The sequence below is a fragment of the Neofelis nebulosa genome, chromosome 16 (assembly GCF_028018385.1).
Source record: "Neofelis nebulosa isolate mNeoNeb1 chromosome 16, mNeoNeb1.pri, whole genome shotgun sequence".
Taxonomy (NCBI): domain Eukaryota; kingdom Metazoa; phylum Chordata; class Mammalia; order Carnivora; family Felidae; genus Neofelis; species Neofelis nebulosa.
The window spans coordinates 2,890,074-2,913,478 of record NC_080797.1 but is presented as its reverse complement, the minus strand read 5'-3'; the positions used below and the strand labels follow the sequence as shown (position 1 = coordinate 2,913,478).

General features: G+C 60.1%; 1 protein-coding gene across 1 annotated transcript; it reads left to right on the top strand.

The window, feature by feature from the left end:
* The first annotated feature begins 4,438 nt into the window (after positions 1-4,438).
* ALOX12B (arachidonate 12-lipoxygenase, 12R type) lies at positions 4,439-14,873 on the top strand. Its single transcript, XM_058703993.1, has 15 exons — positions 4,439-4,853; positions 5,911-6,115; positions 8,469-8,550; positions 8,690-8,776; positions 8,894-9,016; positions 9,277-9,380; positions 9,685-9,857; positions 10,069-10,212; positions 11,337-11,540; positions 11,755-11,841; positions 12,108-12,277; positions 12,510-12,631; positions 14,094-14,194; positions 14,367-14,537; positions 14,694-14,873. The coding sequence occupies exons 1-15, from the start codon at positions 4,707-4,709 to the stop codon at positions 14,871-14,873; spliced, it is 2,100 nt and encodes a 699-aa protein (XP_058559976.1). The 5' UTR covers positions 4,439-4,706.
* Positions 14,874-23,405: the final 8,532 nt, after the last annotated feature.

Sequence of the window (23,405 nt, the reverse complement as noted above, 5' to 3'; positions counted from 1 at the left end):
GGGATCTCCAGGAAGCAGCATACAATCCTTCCAGAGGGTTTCAGGGGGCGGGGCGGAGATGGAGATGACTCCCCGCCCCGCCCCGGCCCGCTGTGGTGTGTTAGCCCAACCTGGGGGGGCGACATGGTGGGGGAGGATGGGTCTGGGGGAGAAGGTGTTACAGACCAGGATGGGCAGGCGCCAGACCCCTTCGGGGCATGTGTTTGAGGACCGGAGAGAAAGTCAAAGTGGCTGCGATAAGGTGACCCGGGGGGGTGGGCACCAGATGGTCACGCCCCGTCCCCAAGTCCATAGTAAACTCTTGGATTTGACCTAAGAGCAATACCGTTTTATGCTCTGGTGAGTTTTAAGCATGAGAGTGGCCCCATTTGCCTTTTTTTTTCTTCTGTGTCCTGGGAGGGGTGGGGCCCCAGGGTTTGCTCCCTGCCTTGCAGGGCTGGGGTGGGGCAAGCAGTGGAGGGCCCCCCAGCAGCAAGGGACTCAGCTTCCTGTGTGGGTGGCCATTGTGAGTGAGCCAAGCCAGCGAGCTCGCATCCTTCCCAGGTGCCTCCCCTGCTCTCTGGTCCACCCCTGGCCCAGGAGAACCAGTTCTTCTGCCCTGTGAGCATCTACTCGGTGCCACGTTTTGGCCCAGCCACATTCTCGTGCCTGTCCCATCCGTGTCCGCGGCCACGCTCCCATCCCCACCACCCTCGTCTCCGTCTGTTTTCCCCCGGGGATCTAATTCCCACTCGAGACTCTTGCCCTGATCAAACCCAGAGGCGCCGCTCCAGCGTTTTTTTTTTGGGGGGGGGGAGGGATCGGCCGGGGGGGAGGAGATCTGTGGAGGATGGGTTCCGATTTGAGGAGGCAGCTTTCGCGGATGGAGGCAGATCCCCACCGTTCGTGGTGACACCCAGGGTCAGCTCCCGGCCCCGCCCCTCCTCTGTCTTTACCACTGGAATAGAAGGTCAAGGCGGGGCCTCTCACCCCTACTGCCCTGGACTCTGTCCCAGAGGGGCCTGGAAGGGCCGCTCCGGAAACCCCTGAGTCTCGATTCCCATGCCGCCCCCGCCCTGCTCCTCACCCAGATAAGCAGCCCCCTGGGGCACAGTCTCGAGGAAAGGGGCGTGGCTTCAAAGTAGGGGGCTGGGAGAGCTCGCGTGGAATTTGCATCTGGGGATGCAAATTTGCACCATCAGTCTCCTAGCATCCCCCAAGAGTCATCTGGGTGGCTGAGCAGAGCCCAGGAGGGCAGGCCTGACCTGCCTGACAGCTCCTGTCCTTGGCCCGAGGACAGCACTGTGCCCAGGCGGATGAGACAGCCCTGCCAGTCACCCAGCACAGGCATGACTACCCTCAGCCTTCTCCCAGTCCTGCCCCCATCCCCGTACCCCATTCCTGTCCCTGCCATCACCACGCCAACCCCCCCCCCTCCCCGCCTCAGGCCTCACCTAAACCCAGTCCAGCTTTCCTCTCTGAGTCCTACCCCTGATTCCAGTCCCACCACTGATGCACTTCCCAGCCCTGACCTTGTCCTCATCACCAGCCCATCCAACCATTAAGAATCATGTTTCGGGGCACCTGGGTGGCTCCGCGGGTTAACATCTGACTCCTGGTTTCAGCTCAGGTCATGATCTCATGGTTTGTTGAGTCTGAGCCCCACAGCAGGCTCTGTGTTGACAGCATGGAGCCTGCTTGGGATTCTCCTCCTCTCTCTGCCCCTCCCCTGCTCTCTCCCTCTCTCTGGCTCTCTCAAAAATAAATAAATAAACATTAAAAAATTAGAAAAAAAAAGAATCATGTTTCAAGAGTCTCCCAGGTGCCAGGAGACGGGGAGAAAGCCCATCCACACAACAGCCTAGTCAAAGATGTTAGCTGCAGTGTGGTGAGAGCCATAAATAGTTCACTTTAGCCTTCCCCGATGAAGCAATTACCAAGTTAAGATCAGAAGGGAGAGGAAACTTAATCAGCTCCAAGATGTAGAGTGGGACGGCATGTGCAAAGGCCCTGTGGTTGGAAGGGGGATTGGCCTCGCTCCCTTCATGTCTTTACTCAAAAGTCCCCTTGTCAAAGAGTGCCTCCCTGGCCCCTCTGTATCTAAAGTTTGCTTCTTATCCGTTTTTTAAAATATATATATATTTTAATTTTTTAAGTGTTTATTTTATTATTTTTGAGAGAGAGAGAGAGAGCGGGCGAGCAGGGGAGAGGCAGAGAGCAAGAGGGAGACACAGAATCCGAAGCAGGCTCCAGGCTCTGAGCTGTCAGCACAGAGCCCGACACGGGGCCTGAACCCACAAACCGTGAGATCATGACCTGAGCCGAAGTCGGTTGCTTGACCGACTGAGCCACCCAGGCGCCCCTGCTCCCTCATACTTTACAATTTCCTTCCCTGCTTTGTTTTTTCTCTTCAATGCTTATCACCATTGAACATAATATTGTATTTGCTTCATCCGTACACAGTATTATCTGTTTCCTCTGCAAGCTCCAGGGGGAAGGGCAGCAATTTGCTTTGTTTACAGAACGCGCCTAGGGCCTGACTTAGTGCCTCTGGGCACACAGTAGGGGCTCCGTTAGCATCTGTTGGTGGCGCCCGGAGGCACGTTGTCCAGGCAGAAGAGAGCACAGGGGAACTTGGGGGAATGAAGTCTATAAGACAGGCCGTGGGAGCTACGTCATTACCCGTCATTACCCGGAAGGTCAGAGGGAGCCACTGCCAGGCTTGAGCTGGGGTGGGACGGGGTGCGGGTGACTTGAGCGCATTTGGGTCTTAAGAAGGTCATTTCACTCCCTAACCCCAACCACATCCCTGTCTCTAAGCTCAGCCTGAATCGCACCCTCACCCAATCCAGAACCTACTGGACTCTTCTCTCCATCTCAGAATCCCAGCCCGCTGTGGCCCTAACTTGGCCCCGGGGCGCTGTGTGAACTTCCCTCAACAGTGAGGAAGGGTGACTCCCCAGAGGGCATCCGAGATGGTGCTTCCTGGTTGGCCCCAGCTGTCTCTAAGGGCAGAAGGCTAGAAGGCAGGTCCAGGCAGGGTGGATGGGAGTGTGACCCTCCCCTCACTCTCCCACTCTCTCCCATCATCTAACTGCGGCCCCCCGCACCTCCCTACATTCAGCTCTGTCCTGGGGCCCCGGCCCACCCAGTCCTCATGCCTCCTGCGTCTGCGATTCTATGGGACACTAGCCCCCAATCCCACCTCTCTTCCCGCCCCAGATTTTCCCCAAACAGACGAACGATTGTTTCCTTCTCTTCCGGCTTCAGGAAGCTCTGTGAGTATTTCACTTGTTCTGTGCATCTGCAGTGCCTAGAAGGGTGCCTGGAACCCTGTGTGCTCCAGAAACATCTCCCAAATGCATGAAGGCAGGAAGGAATGATTTGGTTCCAGATGAGCCCAAGTCTCTTGGAGCCCAACCTTTATTCCAATCCTCTGTTTAACTTCATCAGTTTTTTTTTGGGGGGGGTGGGGGGGGAGGTGAGGATGAGTACTTTATAAAACGAAAGAGGAGTATCTGGGGGGCTCAGTTGGTTAAGCGTCCAATCTTGATCTTGGCTCAGGTCACGATCTCACGATTCGTGGGTTCGAGCCCCGCGTCGGGCTCTGTGCTGACAGCTCGGAGCCTGGAGCCTGCTTCCGATTCTGTGTCCCCCTCGCTCTCTGCCCCTCCCCTGCTCGTGCTCTGTCTCTCTCTCTCTCTCTCGCAAGAATAAATAAAACATAAAAAAAACTGAAAAACAAAAAGAGTTGCATAGTTTCGTCTGTTCTCAAATTTGGCATCAATGGAATGATACAGCGTGTATGTACCCTTTTATGTTATGCCTGGCATCTTTCACTCAATATAATCTTTGCGAGATTCATCATCGTGGTTTGTTCTTCTTTTTTTTTTAATTGCGGCGTAGGATTCCGTAATGATTAAACTACAGATTACATGCCCACCCCTTAGTGTATTTCTTGTGCCCCCAGTTTTGCTCTGTCATCTATGTTTGTATGCCCCCCCCTCCTCCCCAGCTGATCCTAGCCCTGCAGGAAGTGACAGACACCCTCTCTCCCTCCCTGATCACCTCTCTCTGGAGCTTCTCTGTGCCCTAGCGACCCGAGGTCAAGCTCAGCACCTGTCACCCTTCCTTTCAAGGGCGCTGGGGCAGGAGGATCAGTTAGCCTTCCCTTCTGTGGCCACAGCCTGCCCTGTGGCCCGGAGAGGAACGGCCAGGCAGCAGGCCAGCTGGACGGCGAGTTTGTGTCGGGCCCCGTCCCCTCCCTCCCACCCGCTGGGGGCCCCGGAACCAAGGCTGGTAACCCCGTTGCCCATGGGTCTGCTTGGCAGGGGTGTCTTGTGCCGTGGCCCATGGGGGCGGGCAGAAGGAAGGCGCTTATTAGGCTGATACGGATCTGGGGGCCCCGCCCAGCCCTGTCCCCTAACTTCCCTGGGGCCCTGGCGCAGGCTGGACTGGCTCCCCCGCCCCGAAGCCTCCTTCATCCAGGGCGTCTTGGGTCCGCCCTCTCAGAAGCAGGCCCAGCGCCCTGCCGGCCCGGCTCCCAGCGCGCAGATCTGGGCTCTGAGCTGCCCTGGGGGCCAGACGTCCTTGCCTCACCTCTCCCTCTCGGGAGGCTGGCCCCGTCCACGTCTCCCCGTCTGGCTTCCCCTGCCTGGTCTGGGCCCCCGTGCGGCCCCCGAGGAGTCTGGACTCAAGCCCTCCCTCCTGCCTCCTGAGGAGTAGCCATGGCCACCTACAAAGTCAAGGTGGCCACGGGTACCGACCTCTTGTCGGGCACGATGGATTCCATCTCGCTGACCATTGTGGGGACCCAAGGAGAGAGCCACAAGCAGCTGCTGAACCATTTTGGGAGAGACTTTGCAACTGGGGCGGTGAGTATGGGCGTGTGTGTGTGTGCATGGGTGTGATTTGTGAGTCTGTGTGTGGTGTGTGTATGTAAGTGTGTGTGATGTGTGTGAGTGTGTATGTGTGTGGCATATGAGCGTGTTTGGGGGTGAATGTGTGTGTACGTGTGGTGGTGGGGGGGCTCTGAAAGTTCCCAAGGGCAACTCCAGATGCCCTCCCCCCTCCACCCTCCCCCCAGACCTGGCTCCCAGGGGTCTCTGCTCTCTGGGCCATCCTGCCTCATCCCCGGTCTGTCACCTCCCGCCCCTGTGTGGCCATTTCTCCTCTCTCCCTGCCTTTTCTCGCCTCTTCTCGCTTCCTCTCTATCACTCATCCACACCCCTCGTCTCGGCCTCCCCCCCATCCCTCTCCCTCCCACCCTTACTCTTCCTAAGGTAAGTTCCATCATAACTGGCTTAAATGCACATTGGATTCTCTGTGGCTTAAAATGGCATCAGACCAGCCTGTCCAGTGGGGCCCGCCTGCTCCATGATGGGGGACACCCTTTGCTGGTCCCTCAGCCCTGATTCCGAGTCAGGTCCAGCCACCTGCCTCTACATCCTCTTAATTGGGCACTCTGTCTATGTGGCCGCTTCTGTCTCTCCACATCTTCATTGACAAGTAGGAGCACAGGGGGCTGGCGGGACCACCTCTGCCTCGCTCTAAGCCTGTAGGAGGTCTGGGGGGCCCTGGACCCCACCTGGACCCCTTTGGGGTCCACCCCCTGGGGGGCCGCATGGCCTCCTGCAGCCTCAAGTGGCTAAGGAGGGCGGGAGGGTGGGGCCTGGGGAGGGTGGCTGTGAATGGAGGGGGGGCGGGTATCCTTCCTGCTCAGCCCTGGGCAGAAGGGCCCAGCAGGTGCCCGCCGACTAGGAGTGGGGGGAGGAGAAACCAGATCCAGATGGAGTCGTCCCAGCCCAGCGCGGTGAGCGCGGCACCCCCTCAGCAGAGCGGAGCCTGGGTGAGGGCCCAGATCGGTGGGCGGGAGGCCCGAGGGGCCGGGGGCCAGTCCTGCCCGCTCACCCGGCCCTGTGCCCTGGCCAGGTGGATGAATACACCGTCCGGTGCCAGCAGGACCTGGGGGAGCTCATCATCATCCGCCTGCACAAGGAGCGTCACTCCTTCTTACCCAAAAACTCCTGGTACTGTAACTACGTGCAGATCTGTGCGCCCGGCGGCCGTGTGTACCACTTCCCCGCCTACCAGTGGATGGATGGCTACGAGACCCTGGCGCTCAGGGAGGCCACAGGCAAGCCCTCGGCACCCCTCCCGGTGCCGCCGGGCCCCTCGCTCCCACCTGTCACCCGCCGGGCCCCCACAGGGACTCCCGGGAACACCTGACGCTCTCGCGCATCACCCTGGGTCATTGCCGCCGCGGGGCCCAGCGCAGGGCTGCAGCCTGCAGGGACAGACAGGAAGGAGGCTGGGGCCACCCTCAGGGTCTCAGGACCCCAGGTCCGGGCTGAGACAAGCGTGCTCTCCATTAGCTCCCCCGCAGTCCTACCCCTGACTCCTGCCACTGCGGAGACCCGTGGCTGCGCTGAGTACAGGCCTCGGGTGCCCTGTCTGTGCCATGTGCCGTGTCTGACGCTCCAGAAAGACCCCCCGTGACTCCAGCGAGGTCCGTCCCTGCAGCAGGAGGCCTCGTCACTCTGCGGCACGTTCTGTCAGGAAGCCGTGTTCGCTCAACACGTCTCCACAGGACAGAGCGCGAGGGTCTGAACCTTGTCATAGGAGCCCTGGGCGTCTAACTGCGCATTTTGTGGACTTGAGGGGATGTCCTATGGCCCCAAAGGCCTCCCTACCACCCCATTAGGACACCTTATATCTCTAGCAGGGCTCAGTGCTGCTCCAGAAGGCCCCCCCTTCTTCCATCAAGGCTCCATCATGGCCCAGCACGAGGCTGGGTTTTCCCTGGTGCCTGGTCAAGGCCGCTGGGCTATTCTCCCAGTCACTCGGTTACTGCCCTGGAAGAGGGACGGGGAGTGTCCAAGCTCCTTGCGTCCACCCCCTGCCACCGCCCTTGTCTGGTGGCCTTGGCTCTGCTTCCTGATATGCGGCCGCTACATGGGGACCACAGGCTTGTCCTCTTCTGTCATCTTGGCCCCACCGTCCCAGCTTCTGCCTAGCCTCCCTCAAAGTGGACAGGAGGGCAGGGCACAGCCGTGGGGGGCGGGCGGGGGCTTGGGTCTCCCCGCCTCCAGGCAGCTGATCACCTTCCTCCATTTCTCGTGTCCCCGGCAGCAGGGGCACTGAGCCAGCTGGGGAAAGAGGCAGGGGTGGGGGGGGAAGGCAGGCCTGGGGGAGGGTGGGGAGGGCCAAGGGGAGAGTCTCACAGGGGGGCGGGGGCATCTTCCCGCGGCCATAGGTCTGAGTGCATGGGAGCAGGGGAAGGGCAGGAATGGGGCCGGGCGGGGCAGCCTCGGGGAGAGCAGGGCGGGGAGGCCTGAGTCACTGGCTGGGCCCCTCACCGGGGGGATACAGCCGAGCTGGGTCTCCGGGTTGGACACTGTCCACCCAGAACACAGCATAAGCCGAGGGACGTGGAGGAAGGGGAGGGTGGCGAGGAGGGCCTCGCGGGAAAATGACGGGGCTGCTGTGTAGAAACGTGCCAGCCTGGGACTACCCGCTGGGACGTCCGACAAAGTTCGGAGCCCAGCTGACCGTTTTCTCCTTGTAAAATGAGCACGCTGACCTGGTCCCTTGGCTGAAACTTTTGGGGCCAGGGGTGTTTTGAAATTCAGATTTCATTTAGAGCATGTGCGCACATATCCATCTATATCGATATATAGCATTCACACGCTCCATACGTTATGCCTTACGTCCACAGGCGCATCCCCTAGTCAAACATATGAATATTTCTGCAGCCAAAACTATGGATAGTTACACCAAGTGAGTTCAATAAAGACTGTGTAGAGCCTCAGGTTCTGCCCACCAAGGTATTTGTGCCTAGCTTGTGGAAAAGACAAAGTTGATTTCTACAGTCTTTTGGACTTTGGAATTGTGGAAACTGGCTCTCCGGCCTATACAAAGAGTCACCTGCCTTGCAAGGTTGTCCCCGTGTGGATTAAATTATGATTGTTTTTTAAGTTTATTTATTTTGAGAGAGAGAGTGATAGAGAGCAAGTGGGGGAGGGGCAGACAGCGAGGGAGAGACAGAATCTCAAGCAGGCCCTGTGCTGTAAGTGCGGAGCCCGGTGCGGGTCTTGAACTCACGAACCGTGAGATCATGACCTGAGCCCAGATTAGGAGCGGTCGCTTAAGCGACTGAGCCACCCAGGTGCCCCTGGATTACATTATTAACAGAAGTAAAGTGTTTACAAAGTGCGGGGTACGTAGTAAGCGCTAAATAACTGTTCTTCAATAGCGTTTTAGTCGGTCCAGAAAACGGACCACCCAGCTTCCTAGAGCGAGGGGGCGGAGGGTGGTCCTTGATCCTCTCCTCTGAGTTTTTGGGAGGAGACACGCGCCCCCTCTTCCTGGGTAAACCTTCCCATTCCTGCTCTGGGGCCCCAGGGCCAGTCTAGAGGGCTGGAGCTGAATTCGGATCCTTGAAATGGGCGGGGGTCAGACCCTGAGCCTCCTCTTTGGTCTCCCGGCAGGAAAGACGACAGCGGACGACACGCTGCCGATCCTTCTGGAGCACCGCCGGGAAGAGATCAGAGCCAAACAGGACTTCTACCAGTGAGGAGAGGGCGACCGGGGCTGCGGGAGGTCAGGGGGTGGTGGTGGTGAGGGGGGCGCGGGGCGATGGCTTGGCCTTCGGCCCGACTTGGCGCATGCGCACCAGGGCCCACAGTCTCGGCTTCTCTCCGCACCGCAGCTGGAGGGTCTTCGTTCCCGGCCTACCCAACTACGTGCACATCCCCAGTTACCGCCCGCCTGCGCGGAGAAACCCCAACCGGCCTGAGTGAGGACCCGAGGCTGCCCTGGGGCCCCTTCCGTGGCTGACCCCTGGGCTCTGCCCCCTCCACCCTCCCCGGGGCTCCGCAGGTGCCAGGCCCCAGCCCTGCACTCTCTCCCACAGGTGGAATGGTTATATCCCCGGTTTCCCGATTCTCATCAACATCAAGGCCACCAAGTTCCTGAACTCAAACCTCCGCTACTCCTTCATCAAGACGGCCTCGTTCTTCTTCCGCCTGGGGCCCATGTGAGTGTGCGCGAGTGAGGGGTCCCCGTCCCGGCTCCGCGCCCGCCGCCACCGCAGCCCCCACCCCAGGAGCTCGCGACAAATCGCCATCCGGGCGGGCAGAGAGCTGAGAAGCCAGGCCCGGGGAGCCCGGGAGGTGGCGCCAGACCCCCGGCCGCAGAAGGACCTGGTGCTCTGGGCCCGGAGGCCAGGCGGCCAGGGGCCTCGGCGGGGCTGGCGGCTGCCTCTCTGAGCGTCTCCCCCTCGAACCCCGTCCCTAGGGCGCTGGGCTTCAAACTCCGCGGCCTGGTGGACTGCAAGCAGTCCTGGAAGAGGCTGAAGGACATCAAGAAAATTTTCCCTGCCAACAAGTCCATCATCTCCGGTACGAGGGACATCGCGCACCGAACCCGGGGAGCGCCTCGGCCTCGGGCCGGAGGGGCGGCGGGCGTGCGCTGGGGGCGGGACCCCCGTCGGGGCCGCGGGGTGAATCCGAGGCGGAGGGGACCGGAAGGGCGGGCGCGCCCCCTGGCGGCCTCAAGGAAAATGCCGCCCTGGGCGCCTCTAGCCGCTCAAGCGGAGGCTGGGGGCTTCTCCGGGGGTCCCCGATCAGAGTTCCTCTGTCCAGGGCCTCAGCCCCACGCTTCTCTGTCCCTGAGGATGACCGGGTACCGTCTCCCCCTCCCCAGAGTACGTGGCCGAGCACTGGACAGAAGACAGCTTCTTTGGGTATCAGTACCTCAACGGCATCAACCCAGGCCTGCTCCGCCGCTGCACGCAGATCCCAGACAAGTTCCCCGTCACGGACGACATGGTGGCCCCGTTCTTGGGCGAGGGAACGTGCCTGCAAGCGGAGCTGGAGGTGAGGCCCCATCCGGAGGGCATCCCTGGCCTCCCCGTCTCTCCCCGCCCACCTTTGCTGCCCCCAGAGTGCCCTCCGCTCCTCCATTCCCCGCTCGGGTCTCTGGCCGACCCCTGCCCCCTGGGGGCGCGGGGCCCTCCGCACCCGAGGCGTGAGTCCCGGGTCCGGCGCGTTGGCGCTCACCTGCCCTCCCCTTTCGGCCCCCTTCCAGAAGGGGAACATTTACCTGGCCGACTACCGCATCTTGGAAGGCATCCCCAGCATCGAGCTCAACGGGAGGAAGCAGCATCACTGTGCCCCGCTCTGCCTGCTGCACTTTGGTCGGGAGGGGAACATGATGCCCGTCGCCATCCAGGTGCCTGTGGTGCAGGCGGGGGGCCGCTGCGTGAGCGTGTTGCCAACGCGAGAGCCTGGTGTGTGGCCCTGTGTGTGGGCCAGGGACTGAGGGCCCCGGTGGCCCTACAGACCACTGGATGTTTGTATGCCGGTGCACGAACTCGGGTCTCTGGGCGTGCACTTGTGTGCAAGTCCCCGTGCGTAGAATGTGCACACTGGGTGTGCGCGCACAGAGGTGCCCAGATGGGGATGGGCTTGGTTGTTCAAGCTTGTCTCTTTGGGTCCAGTCATCCATTTGCTCGGTGAGCCAACACCTGCCGTGGGCCAGCCCTCTGCTGGAAACACTGAGCTAATCAGACATGGCCGCTGCCTTGAGAGAGAGTGGCCTGGCAGGAAAGGGAACTGAGGTACTATGTTTCCAGGGGTCTCCACCAGCATCATGTCCAAATTAGAAAAAGGCATCCCTCTGGGGAGGGGGTTCAGCCAAACTCTGATGTTCCTGGCTCATCAGTGGAACAGCGTAGGCTAGATTTCGGGGACTTCCTCTGCCCCAGGGGGGCTGGGTACCCTTGCGCAGTGCACAACTCCTGCAGCTGAACGGGGCGACTGTGGGGTTGAAATAAGGGAGGCTTCTCAGGCAACTTGTGAGCTGCTTTTTCTTTTTCTTTCCTTAAGTTTATTTATTTTGAGAGAGAGAGAAAGAGCACAAGCAGGGGAGGAACGGGGGGCGGGGAGAGAATCCCAAGCAGGCTCCGCACAGCCAGCACAGAGCCTGACCCGGGGCTCGAACTCCCGAACCAAGAAATCAGGACTGGAGCTGAAATCAAGAGTCGGATGCCTAACCCACTGAGCCACTCAGGTGCCCCTGGTGCTGCTTCTTAAGAAATGAGTGGGAGCTTCCAGGTAGGGGGGTGGAAGGCATTGCAGGCAGAGGGGACATCAAGAACAAATGTGAGGCAGGAGGAAGGGCCCTGGTGTGCTCAGGGGACCAGAGGGCCTCGAGTGTATGGAGTGGCATTTTTACCTCCTCGGGCTCTTCTCTGCCTCCTTCCTGCAGAGGGGGGCCCGTGTCTGTGTGTGTGTGTGTGTGTGTGTGTGTGTGTGTGTGTGTATGTCCTCACTTAACTCTCCCTCCTTCCCCAGCTCAGCCAGACCCCGGGGCCCGAGAGCCCCATCTTCCTGCCGAGTGACTCGGAGTGGGACTGGCTGCTGGCCAAGACGTGGGTGCGCTACGCCGAGTTCTACTGCCACGAGGCCATCTCGCACCTGCTGGAGACGCACCTCATCGCGGAGGCCTTCTGCCTGGCCATGCTGAGACAGCTGCCCATGTGTCACCCTCTCTACAAGGTACGGCTTTGGCCCCGGGGGCCTCAGAAAGGCACCTGGCTCGCCAGCAGGTAGAGGGACTCCACTGAGACTCGGGGAGGCAGCCAGGGACCCCCAAGAGCGGGCTCGGGGTGGGGACTTCCTAAAGTCAGAGGGCGTAGCGCTGCACAACGAAGGGGGTGCCCCGTCCTCTGGGGGGTAACCGTGGCCCTCTCTCCTGGTCTGTCTCCCATAGCTCCTCGTCCCCCACACCCGCTACACCATCCAGATCAACAGCATCGGGCGCGCCCTCCTCCTCAACGAGGGGGGGCTGTCTGCCAGGGTAAGACGTGTGCCCCGAGCCCAGCAAGGCACCTGCTACCCTGCCGGCCTTTGCGGGGAGGCGAAAAGCCGAATTTCCCACTTGGGATTGGGAGGGGGCACGGCCGGAGGGGACCGGTTTACAGGGGTGCAGAGGGGGGCGCTGGCCCGGAGTGTGGGCATGCACGGGGCGGGGGCTGGAGGGGCATCACTGGGCTGTGTGTGTGACGGGTGTGACCCTCAGCAGGGAGGCCCTGCCAGCCTCAGAGTCTGCCTCCTCCCCGACAGGGCATGTCCCTAGGCCTGGAAGGCTTTGCGGAGGTGATGGTGCGGGCTCTGTCAGAGACCACCTATGAGAGCCTCTACCTCCCCAATGATTTTGTGGAGCGTGGGGTCCAGGACCTGCCGGGGTATTATTACCGAGACGACTCCTTGGCAGTGTGGGACGCGCTAGAGAGGTGAGGCCGGGTCCGCAGTGGGTGGCACTCGGGCGGACGCCCTCGCATGCTGGAGCAGGTGCAGGGAGCTTTTAAGGACTTGACCCGAGCCTGGGTCTGATGCTGTGTTTGCCCCACAGCACGTGCCCGCCCCCAGGCCTGGGGCGGCCAAGGCCAGGGCATCCTGGGGGAGGTAAGAAAAGTGGGGAGGGCAGGAGGACGATCCAAACTGAGGCCTGCCCCCCCCCATCAGGTATGTGACCGAGATCATCACCTACTATTACCCGTGTGACGCAGCCGTGGAGGGTGACCCAGAATTGCAGTCCTGGGTGCAGGAGATATTTAAGCAGTGCCTGCTAGGGCGTGAGAGCTCAGGTAGGGGCCCGGGGCTGCGGGATGGGCCCTCCCGGCTGGGCCACAGCAGGTCTTGTTGGGGACCGAGGGAGCCAAGTCTCGGAGAGGCTGGGGAAGGAAACGTGGCTGCCCGTGGGTCCATGTGTGAACTCAGGGGCTGGGGGTGGGGGGCAGGGTCATCTCTGTGGACTGAGATACGGGGCATGAGCTCAAACAGGAAAGGGTGGAGCATGCTGGAGGTGGGGAGGCTGGGAGGGCCCAGGAGGGTGGGAAGGAACATCCTGAGGTCATCACTTGGGTACCACTCGACCAATATTCAGTGAGCATCTGTGATGCGACGACGCCGTGCTGGTTGCTAGGAGGCAAAGGGAAGGAGAGATACAGGTGCCTGCCCTCAAGTTCACGGTCTCCAGGGTGGGGCGCCCACTCAAGTACACGGGCAATTATACTATCTCGGGACTGCTGCAGGCGGGGCCGTGTGCGGGAGCCCAGGGGAGGCAAGTAATCCGGGTGGAGGAGGTGGGGGGGGGTGGAGGGAGAGCAGGGGGAGAGCAACATGCTGAGATGCAACATCTGGGCTAACATCTGGCCAGGACCTGCAGGACAGGGAGGTTAGCCGGGAGGGGCTGGAGGGGGGTTGAAGAGCTCTGGGTGGGAAGCCAGAGTGGGCAGGGGGAGCACCGAGAGCTCAGAGGCCCCAGCTACTGCTCTGAGGGTGGGGGTTGGCCAGGCTCTCCGTGGGGCTGAACTAAGGCTGAAGCCGTGAGCAGGGGACAGTCGCGGGCCCTGGTTCAGGAGGTTGGAATTACCCTGAACACTAGAGGGAGCCGTGGAGGCATCTGCAAGGAGATCAGCTTTGTGGTTTTTTTTTTAAGTTTATTTTTATTTTGAGAGAGAGGGAGAGCGAGCGAGCATGAGCAGGGGAGGGGGGGGCGGGTAACAGGTAAGAGAAGCTGGCAGCTACATTGGGTGTGAGACCAAGGGCCAGGCTACTGAGAAATCCATCTGGCGTGAGTGCAAAGGTTCAGAAGAGTGTGTGTGTGTGTGTGTGTGTGTGTGTGTGTGTGTGTGTGTGTGTGTCGGGAGGGGTCTGTGCTGAGTCAGGGCAGGAAAGCCAGGATTCTTCCAAAGCCTTTCCCCTCCTGAGTCCTGGGACCAGAGAGGCCCCCCTAAGGGAGCTGGAAGAAAGACAGGAGGGCCGGACCTCGGACAGGTGCCCGGAGCTGCTGCGGAGGACCTCTGGTCAAGGCCACTTGGGGCCGCCTCCCAAGGTGGTCTGGACGGGGGCGGGTGAGTGGGTGGGGGATTGGAGTTATGGTCACAGGAGGGCCAAGCGGCCGGGATGAGCGCCCCAGGGAGGTGGCAGCTTGGAGTGTGGGCCGGACGCGCGGGAGCCGGGCCTGTTGGCGCCCTCTGCCGGCCATCGGGGACCAGGCGGGACTGACGCCGCCTGGGCGTCCCCGCGCCCCACCCCCCACCCCAGGCTTCCCTCAGTGCTTGCGAACAGTGCCTGAGCTGATCCGATATGTCACTATAGTCATCTACACCTGCTCCGCCAAGCACGCCGCCGTCAACACCGGGCAGGTACCTACAACCCCCAGCCCCGGCCCCAACCTCAAGCCCAACCTCAGCCGTCATCCCTGCTCCGGCCTCCTCCCCGCCAAGTCCCAGCTTCCGTCCCTAGCTCAGTTGAAACCCCCAGCGTCCCGGGGTGCTCTCTGACCCCCGCCTCCCCCCGCCGCTGCCCCACCTCCAGCTGGAGTACACCGCCTGGATGCCCAACTTCCCGTCGTCCATGAGGAACCCACCCATGCAGGCCAAGGGGCTGACCACTCGCGAGAGCTACATGGACACGTTGCCGGATGTGAAAACCACGTGCATCACCCTGCTGGTGCTCTGGACCCTCAGCCGGGAGCCTGACGACAAGGTGCCCTGGGGCCGGGGGTAGGGTTACTCCGGGGGCAGGCGGAGGGAGGGCTGGGGGCTGGGGGAGGGGTGTCAAGGGGGGGAGGGGAGGGGCAGGCTGCGGAAGGCGGAGAGCTGGGGGCCGGTTGGTCGCAGCTGCCCCGTTCCGTGTCCGCAGCGGCCCCTGGGCCACTTCCCTGACATCCACTTCGTGGAGGAGGCCCCGCGGAGGAGCATGGAGGTCCTCCGCCAGCGCCTGGCCCAGATCTCGCACGACATCCGCCAGCGCAACAAGGACCTCCCGGTCCCCTACTACTACCTGGATCCGGTGCTGATAGAGAACAGCATTTCCATCTAGGGCCTCTCCTCGCCTGCACCCGTTTTCAAAAAAAAAAAAAAAAAAATTGTCACTTCAAACGGCCGTGGGTCAGCCAGTGTGTGTGGCCATTCACGGGGGGTGCCGGGGGGTGCCGTGGGGTGCGGGGGTGCGAGCTGCGGTGTCCAGGCGCCCACACTGCCGTGCCCTTCACCGCCGCGGGGTCCAGGTAGGCTCAGGGCGGCGCCAGGCCCCTTGTCGGCCCCCCACCCCCACCCCATGTCCAGGCCAGAAGGCTCTGGAAGGCGGTGATGCCTTGCCGCCCGGGGCTCCTCGGTGACATCCTGGGAGGTGACAAGGTGCTCTTGGAGACCGCAGCGGGAGAGCAGGCCGGGACCTCTGCACCCCATGCGATACCCCTGCCCTGTCTTGCAACCCAAAGCGATTCTGGCCCACCTTAAGTCCCCCTGCCTGGGGACCCAGACCACTGAGGGCCCCAGTTCCCCAGAATACCTACCCAAGGACAGAGCACCACCTGCCCCCCCCCCAACCTAGGCAGACAGATTCCCCCTCCAAGACTAGTCCAACTTGAAACAAATTATGCACCCGCCCAGGCAAGAGACCACCCTGAGCCCAGCCTGCCGCTCAAGCCCGAGGGCCCTAAGCTCCACCTACTGTGAACCCGTGTTATACTAAACCACACTGCCAGCCACCGTCTCACTCCAGGCTCTGCCCACCAAGGAGTGCAGCCTGCTTAGTGCGCCCTCCAAGTAACCTGTTGTCTCCAGGATCCTTTCCCCACCCACTCTTCTGGAACCCGAGAACCGCCCCCCACTTCTTGCCCCCGCCCTGGGCCTTGCTTCGTTGCTGACATCCCAGAGGGGCACATGGACTTGGCATGTGGAATTGACCTCGGGGAGTGGGTCTACCTGGCCCGTCTGGCCTTTGGTGGTAGAGGGTGGGGGTGGGGAACTGCACGGTGGGGGCGTCAGGCCCCCCATACTGAATTAGAACGGACCCCCCCTAAACCCGGGAAGCACGGAGTCGCCAGTGCTCCCGTTAAGGCCCATTCGTTCCCGTGACTCTGCTTCTCCCCCAGGTTTGGCGCGAGATTTTCCCCCCAACCCCCCCCCGCCCCCCGCCGCTGTCAGTGGGAGCATGGTCAGCTGAGCAGTTGGTGATCACGGTGCTGGGGGGGGGGGGAGAAGGATCCTGTGCCTGGGGGTGGGGTGGAGAGAAAAGAGCTGAAAGTCAAGGTCGGCTGCCCTGGGGAAGAGGGATATGGAGGGCGGGAGGCAGGAGACAGGTGCGGACACCTCTCCTGAGCTCACGCTGCTTAGAAAACCCTCCTGTAAGATTTCCCGGGCCCAGGCCTGCAGCTCTGAGTCTCTGCTCCCGGCACTGTCGTCCAGGTAATAGATGCCGACAATATTGGACACAAAGCTGGAGATTCAGGAGTTCGTGGTGACTAACGCTTGGGAGTCTGAGGTGCCCAGGGGTGTGGGTTGGAAGAGGCCACTGAGATCAGCTGCCCCAAAGGGAGGAAAGTGAGGCCAGAGAAGGAAAATGGCCAACTACACACGGTGCGAACTGCTGAGCTCACAACCTCCCTCGCCACCAGGGGGTGCAAATCTAGGACCTGGGAGCTTAGCCGGTTTGCAGGTAGCTTTTGATTGGTTACCAAGTTTCTTCTTTGTTCCTATTTTCAAGTTGAATCAACCGCCAACATTTAAATGAAATGTTAGACAGTGTCTGGTTTCTCTTGAAAAATCTCAAGATCTGGGTACAGCTCTAGCTGGGATGCCACTGTCCCCATTAGACACACATGAGTTCTCCCTGCCCACCCTTATCCCTTGCCATTTGCTGCTTGTAAATGCTGTAGGCGTCTGTGTTCCAGCCTTTTGAGAGAGATCAAGCCACAAGGAAGGATTAGACACCAAGGCCGTCTCGTTCCGCCTGGCGGATTGGATTAATCCGTGTCACTAGTTCCCGAAGGACAGAGGCGATCTGTCTGGCTCCCCACGGCATCCAGCCCCGGCCATACAGGGCTCGTGGAGGGTATGGGGATCCATTGCTTCAGCTGTGGGTGTTCATAGTGGGGGGGGGGTCCCTGAGGATTCAAGGGGAGGTAGGGCATGAGTCGGGCTCAAAGAGGTGGTGTTTGGTTAGGGAGAGAGGGAGAACCGGGGTGCCTGCCGTCCCCAGTCTCAGTCTGTGCTGAGGAGGAAGAATGGAGAAGGGGGGGGCCGATTCCAGAGGGGCTGAGATGCGCCACGAAGAGGCAGAAACGGAGCTGCGCGAGGCTCATGAGTGGTGCTGTCAGAAATCTCAGCGCCCGAGGAAGGTCATCATGCGGGTTAGTGGCAGGAGATGGGGACCCACAAGGAGGCCTAGCCACAGGGATACATCCATCCTAAAGAGGTCTGTGAGGGAGATTCGGAAGGAAACCCTGGGGATCCTATCCACGGGGTGAACGTTTCTCATGCTCAGAGGGCACGTCCTATCCACCCGAGATCTGCTCTTAGGGCTTTCCATTTAATTCTAATAGTAACCTGTGGGATAGATGCTCTTGTAATCCCTGTTTTCAGATGAAGAAACAGGCACAGAGAGGCTAAGTGCCTTGCGTAAGCTCACACAGCAGGGAAAGAAGAGGCACCAGGAAGGCACTGCGAAATAGCAGTGCGTTTGGGCAGAAGGTGGGGGGCAGTAGATGAAGAAGCTCACAGACATGTAGCTGAAGGTGAGGCCCGGAGCCCTCAGGCCCCAGGAGGGCCTCACTTCTCTATGGCCGCCCGGATCCAGAGCCCACGGTCTGGGCAGTAGTCCCGGGCAGGATCCTGAACGTCTCGGCCAGCCAGCTGGTGGGGCGGGAGGAGGCAGTGGACGACGCCAGCCTCTGGCCCTTTGGCGATGGGCTCCAGACAGTCTGCCCGTTCCAGCAAAGTTGACCGTGACGGGCAGAGAGTCCCGCTGCTCAGGGCCACAGCTCAGCCCCGCCAGGCCCCCTCTTCCGACCACCGGGCTCCCGGGCCTCCTGGAGCTCCCGGCCCCTGACCTGGCTGATGGGCTTTCCCGGCGCAAAGCGTGGGCCTGCGTGTCGAGGTGGAGGGTATGGCAGAAACAAGGAATGAGCAGCAAGGGACAAGAGTCAGAGGTTAGATGAGGCAGCCACGGGGGCCCCACAGCTCCAGGCACTGGGGGGGGGGGTCCTCCCTTCATGTAGGAGACATGTAGCCCCTGGGCAGCTGCCACACATGGAGAGGAAAAAGGTCCCCATCACAGAGCGGGGTCAAAGCAGATGAGGGGCCAGCCGGTGTACCGGGAGCACAGTATCGCGCCCAGGTCTTGGCCAGGGGCCAGTCCTCAGCCGTGTCACTGGGTAGGAAGATGGGGCTGCCTGGGCCAGGTGTCTGAGAGAGCTGGAGGTGGGGGGAGGGTCACAGGGGAGGGTGGCCATCTGACAGAAACTGGCTGCAGAGATGCAACCCGTTAGCCTGTGCACGGGGCCAAATCACGTGGTCCGTTTCCTTAGTAGCTGTGTTTCCTCAGGAAAGTGAACTAACCTCTCTGTGACTCAGCTTCCTCGTCTATAAAGTGAGGTTGGTGACCCTCGCCCCTTTCTCCCTACGTTGTTCTGATGATTAAATGGGTTAGTTCTGGTGAAATACTTACACGGCACATCGTAGGCGCTATAGGAATGATTCCTATTCTGATTGTTTCTAGTGCAACGGGAAAGGAAACGAGTTGGGAGGTGAATCGACCTCAGTCCCCCTTCTTGGCAGAGTCTGGTTGAGGGCTCCCTGTACGAGCCCAGAGTTGCCCAGATACCCAGTGGTGTGGGACAGAGACGGGGGAGAGTCTAGAAGGCTGGAAGGGAGTGTGTGGAGATGCCTTCCAGAAGGGGTTCTGTTTTTAACTGTTCGGAACATGGTCATACGGTCAAAGGTGCATGATTCAGTAGAGTCTATTTTTCTTTTTAATGTTTATTTATTTTTGAGAGACAGAGGGAGAGCATGAGCAAGGGAGGGGCAGAGAGAGAATGGATCCAAAGCAGGCTCTGTGCTGACAGCACAGATTGGTGGGGCTCGAACCCACCAATCGTGAGATCATGAGCCGAGCTGACGTCGGACGCTTAACGGACTGAGCCACCCAGGCGCCCCCAGTAGAGTCCATTTTGAACCCCATGTGCAGGTAGTTTGTTTCTCTGACACCGACGATCACAACCTTCCCATCAAGGTAGAGATCACGGGACGCCTGGGTGGCTCAGTCGGTTGAGTCTCCCACCTTGGCTCGGGTCATGATCTTGCGGTTGGTGGGTTCGAGCCCTGCGTCGGGCTCTGTGCTGACAGCTCGGAGCCTGGAGCCTGCTTTGGATTCTGTGTCTCCCTCCCTCTCTCGCTGCCCCTCCCCTGCTCATTCTGTCTCTCAAAAATAAACATTGAAAAACATGTTTTTTTTAAAAAAAGGTAGAGACATAAGAGGACAAGATGGGAAAAACTAGGAAGAAAACCTAGTTAGATGAGGCGTGATGATTAGCACTTGGAACAGGAGCATTGGGAAGAAGGAATCTTTCGGTCAGCATGAGGGTAGGACGTGACCCCTTTGTGCCCAGCCCTCCCAAGGCCCTGCCTTGCTGACCTGGATGGTGAGGGACAGCAGGAACCCATCGATCTGGGCGGGGGGTGGGCAGCCAGGAACTGGGGCAATTTGTTAATGACGCTGGGGTGGAGGCCCAAGAGGTTGGCATGGCCCACCGGGTACAGAGAACTTTCTGGGGGAGGGGAGGGGGAGGAAGAGGAGGGCTGATGGAGGGGACAGCCCTGTGCAGCTCTGGGGAGCTAGGAGGAGGGCATGGTGGGGTGTTACTCTGAACCCCAAAGGATTTCACTTAAAGGAACCTTCCTCCCTGGAGCCAGTGGGGCACCCCAGCCCAGAGCCACCTTCTGGTTCCAAAGAAGGAGAGCCCTCTCGCCAGAGTACTGGAGATGCTTCTGTGTGGTCAGGCCCAGCCTTCAAGAACAAACACCAGGGAGGTGAGCCCTGCTCAGGACAGTGCCTTATGAAGCAGAACTTTCCTGGGGTTGAGGCACCGCTCATCCTAGTAGGGCCACGGGGGGGGGGGGGGAGAGCTCTAGGGGGGCGCTCAGCAGACCAGCCGTAGGGCATCCTCCGTCACCAGGAACTGGCAGGGATCCTGGCAAAGTAGCAGGAGAGAACATTCCCCACTCGGCCCCACCCCCTCAGCCCTGGCAGGCACAGAAAAGGGCCCCTCCTTCCAGGGGTGAGCAGGAGGCTTTGGCTCAGAGAAGTTGCTGGGGAAGGAGGGGAGGAAGGGCAGCGAGGGCCGGGTGGAAGAGAGGGGGGTCAAGGGCGTTGGGAGTCTGAGCTTCTGAAGGCACTGGGGATGGAAGGAAGGGAGGCCGGACCCCTGGGCCCCTGACCTCCAGCTCAGTGTGCAGACTGGTCCCGGGGCTGGTCCAGCACAGGGGCCCCACGGCATCCGTGATGGGTAAGTCCAAACTGAAGTCGTTGGACCAGGATGGGGACGAGGCCATTCAGAAACCAGGAGGCAGAGGCGGTGTCCTGCCGCCCACGTTCAAACACACGCTGCAGAGAGCGGGTGTGGGCAGGGCCGCCCTGGTCCCCGGGGACCCAAGCCCCTGCCTCTAGCATTGCCACTACCCTGGGGACCCGGATCGCCAGCTGCCTCCTCGCGGTCAACCCCTGATGTTCCGTTTCTCCCACCCCAGCTGGTTGGATGACTGTCCTAGCGAGTGGTGCCTCCGAAGGAAGGGGATTGGAGGCTTGGGTTCTACGTGGGGAGCCCCTGAGTCCCCCAAGCCCCGCCTATTCTGGGGTACAGCTCAGGTCCTCCTCGATGCGGGCCAAGACTGCATGTGGGACTTGAGCGCAGTGTGAGAGAATCAGGATGAGGAATTCGGCCCGCAGCACAGTCCCGCCTGCCGGTCCGTCCGTCCTGAGCGTCTGCTCTCTCGCCATGCCTCCAAGTCCAAGATTCACCGGGGCCCAGGTCCTGTGATGCTCCTTTTGCCCGTCTGCCCGGGCTCGCTGGGCTCGCTGGCAGGTCCCAGGCCCTCGCCCCACCGCCTGCCATTGGGAGCGCAGCAGGAGGCAGGTGGGCGGCTGGCACGGGTCTGAGAGGTACTGGGGCTGCCGGCAGGTGGTTCTGGGGAGACCCCGAGGCGCCTGTCCTCTGCGCAGGCGCGCACCTGCCCTTGGCCCTGGCTCGCCGCCTCCTCGCGGGACCTGGGTTTGCTTTTGGCTCCGGGACATTCCTTGTCCCCTCCTCCGAGGCGCCTCCTCCTCCTGCATCTGTCCCGTCCACTCCCAGCCCTGGAGGCCAGTGTCCGGGAAACACCCCCGTGTCCTCCCTTTCTCCATTTCTGCGTCTCCTGCCCGGGCGGGTCCTCAGCGCTTCCGCAGGCCGATGAGGGTGGAATGCACGAGGTCTGCCTGGGGTCCCCCCAGGGTGGTGAGCAGAGGCCCCCTTCTCCCCCCGCCCCACCCCCCAGTTTTGCAGGGCTGCAGGCCGGAGCGCCCCGTGTGTCTGTGTGTGTGTGTGTGTGTGTGTGTGCGCGCACACGCGCGCGCGTGCACACGCACAAAGGCAGGGAGGAGGCTGGGCCCTCCCTCCAACCTGTCAAAGCCTAATTTCCAAATTGCAAACACGATTCATGCAATCAGAGCGAACACAAGTCAGAGATTTAATTCAAGTCGGTGAGGCAGGCGCGCTGGTTCCGAGGACCGTGGGGGAGCTGCGAGTTGAGCGGCATTTAGAGACGTGCCGTGCTGAATTGTGCCGCCCTTTGCAAGTGTTACCTGGTGTTTTGTTGGTTTGTTGTTTTACAGGTTGAGGGTTTGTGGTAACCCTGCAACGAGCGAGTCCATCCGTGCCCTCTGCTCACCCCACATCTCTGTGCCACACTTTGGTAATTCTCGCAAGACGTGTACAGCGAAACCTTGGGTTGTGAGTACCTTGTTCTGCGAGGGTTCCACAAGACGAGCAAACCCGTCTGATAAGTTTCACCTTGATGAACAGAGAGATGTCTTTCGATAAGGAGTAGCACGCGGTGCCACATGTCACATGATCACAACCGAGTCAATGGCTCTTGAAATTCTCTTAGAGATACAAGTGCCTTAGATGATAAGCGTGTTCCCATACCAAGGCTTTACTGGGTTTCAAACGTTTTTATTTTCGAGAGAGAGAGAGAGAGAGAGAGAGCGAGCAGGGGAGGGACGGAGAGAGAGGGAGACACAGAATCAGAAACAGGCTCCAGGCTCTGAGCTGTCGGCACAGAGCCCGACCCAGGGCTCGAACCCACGAACTGCGAGATCGTGACCTGAGTCGAAGTCGGATGCCCAACCGACTGAGCCCCCCAGGCGCCCCTGGGTTTCAAACATTTTCATCACCCTGTTTGTTATGGTGATTTGTGATAAGTAATCTTTGCCATTGCTTTGGGACGGCTTGGGCTGCGCCCATATGAGACAGTGTGCGTGTTCTGACCACCCCACCGACCAGCCATTCTCCCTGTCTCTCTCTCTCTCTCTCTCTCTCTCTCTCTCTCCTGGCCTCCCTATTCCTTGTGACACAGAAAAATGGAAATTAGGCTAATTAATAATGACCGTGCAGTGGCCTCTAAGTGTTCAAGTGACGGGAAGAGTCGCTTGTCTCTCACTTTAAATCAAAAGCTAGAAACGATGAAGCTCAGTGAGGAAGGTGTGTTGAAAGTCAAGACAGGCCGAAAGCTTGGCCTCTTGTACCAAAATTAGCCAGGTTGTGAACACCAAGGAGAAGTTCTGGAAGGAAATGGAAAGTGCTTCTCCAGTGGACACAGGAAGGATGAGAGAAACAGCCTTATTGCCGATGGGGAGAAAGTTTGGGTGGTCCGGATGGAAGGTCACACCAGCCCCAACATTCCCTGAGGCCAAAGCCCAATCCAGAGCAAGGCTCCAACTCTCTTCAATGCCATGAAGGCTGAGAGAGGTGAGGACGCTACAGAAGAAAAGCCTGAAGCTAGCAGGGGTTGGTTCAGGAGGTTTGAGGGAAGAAGCCGTCTCCACAACGTCAAAGTGCGAGGTCAGGCAATACGTGCTGCTGCAGAAGCTACACAGCAGGTTCTCCAGAAGGTTGAGAGCCAAGAGAGTTCATGAAGGTGGCTCCCCTAAGCAACAGACTTTCAAGGTAGACCACACAGTGTTCTGTTCGACGAAGACGCCATCTAGAACTTTCAGAGCTGGTGAAGAGAAGTCAACGCCTGGCTTCAAAGCTTCAAAGCACCGGCTGACTCTCTCCTTAGGGGCTAATGCAGCTGGTGACTTCAAGGTGAAGCCAGTGCTCGTTGGCCATTCCAGAAATCCCAGGGCCCTTCGGATGGTGCTAGCTCTACTCTGTCTGGGCTCTATCAGTGGAACAACTGAAAAACAGTTGTTACGCTGTTATATACTAGGGCTGGGTTGCTCCACACTCTTGACGACTCTGAATAGACCTCTAGTGACCCGTGAGATTAGATATCTTCTCACCTGTTGGTTAGACCTCCAGGTTTATTTCATGGG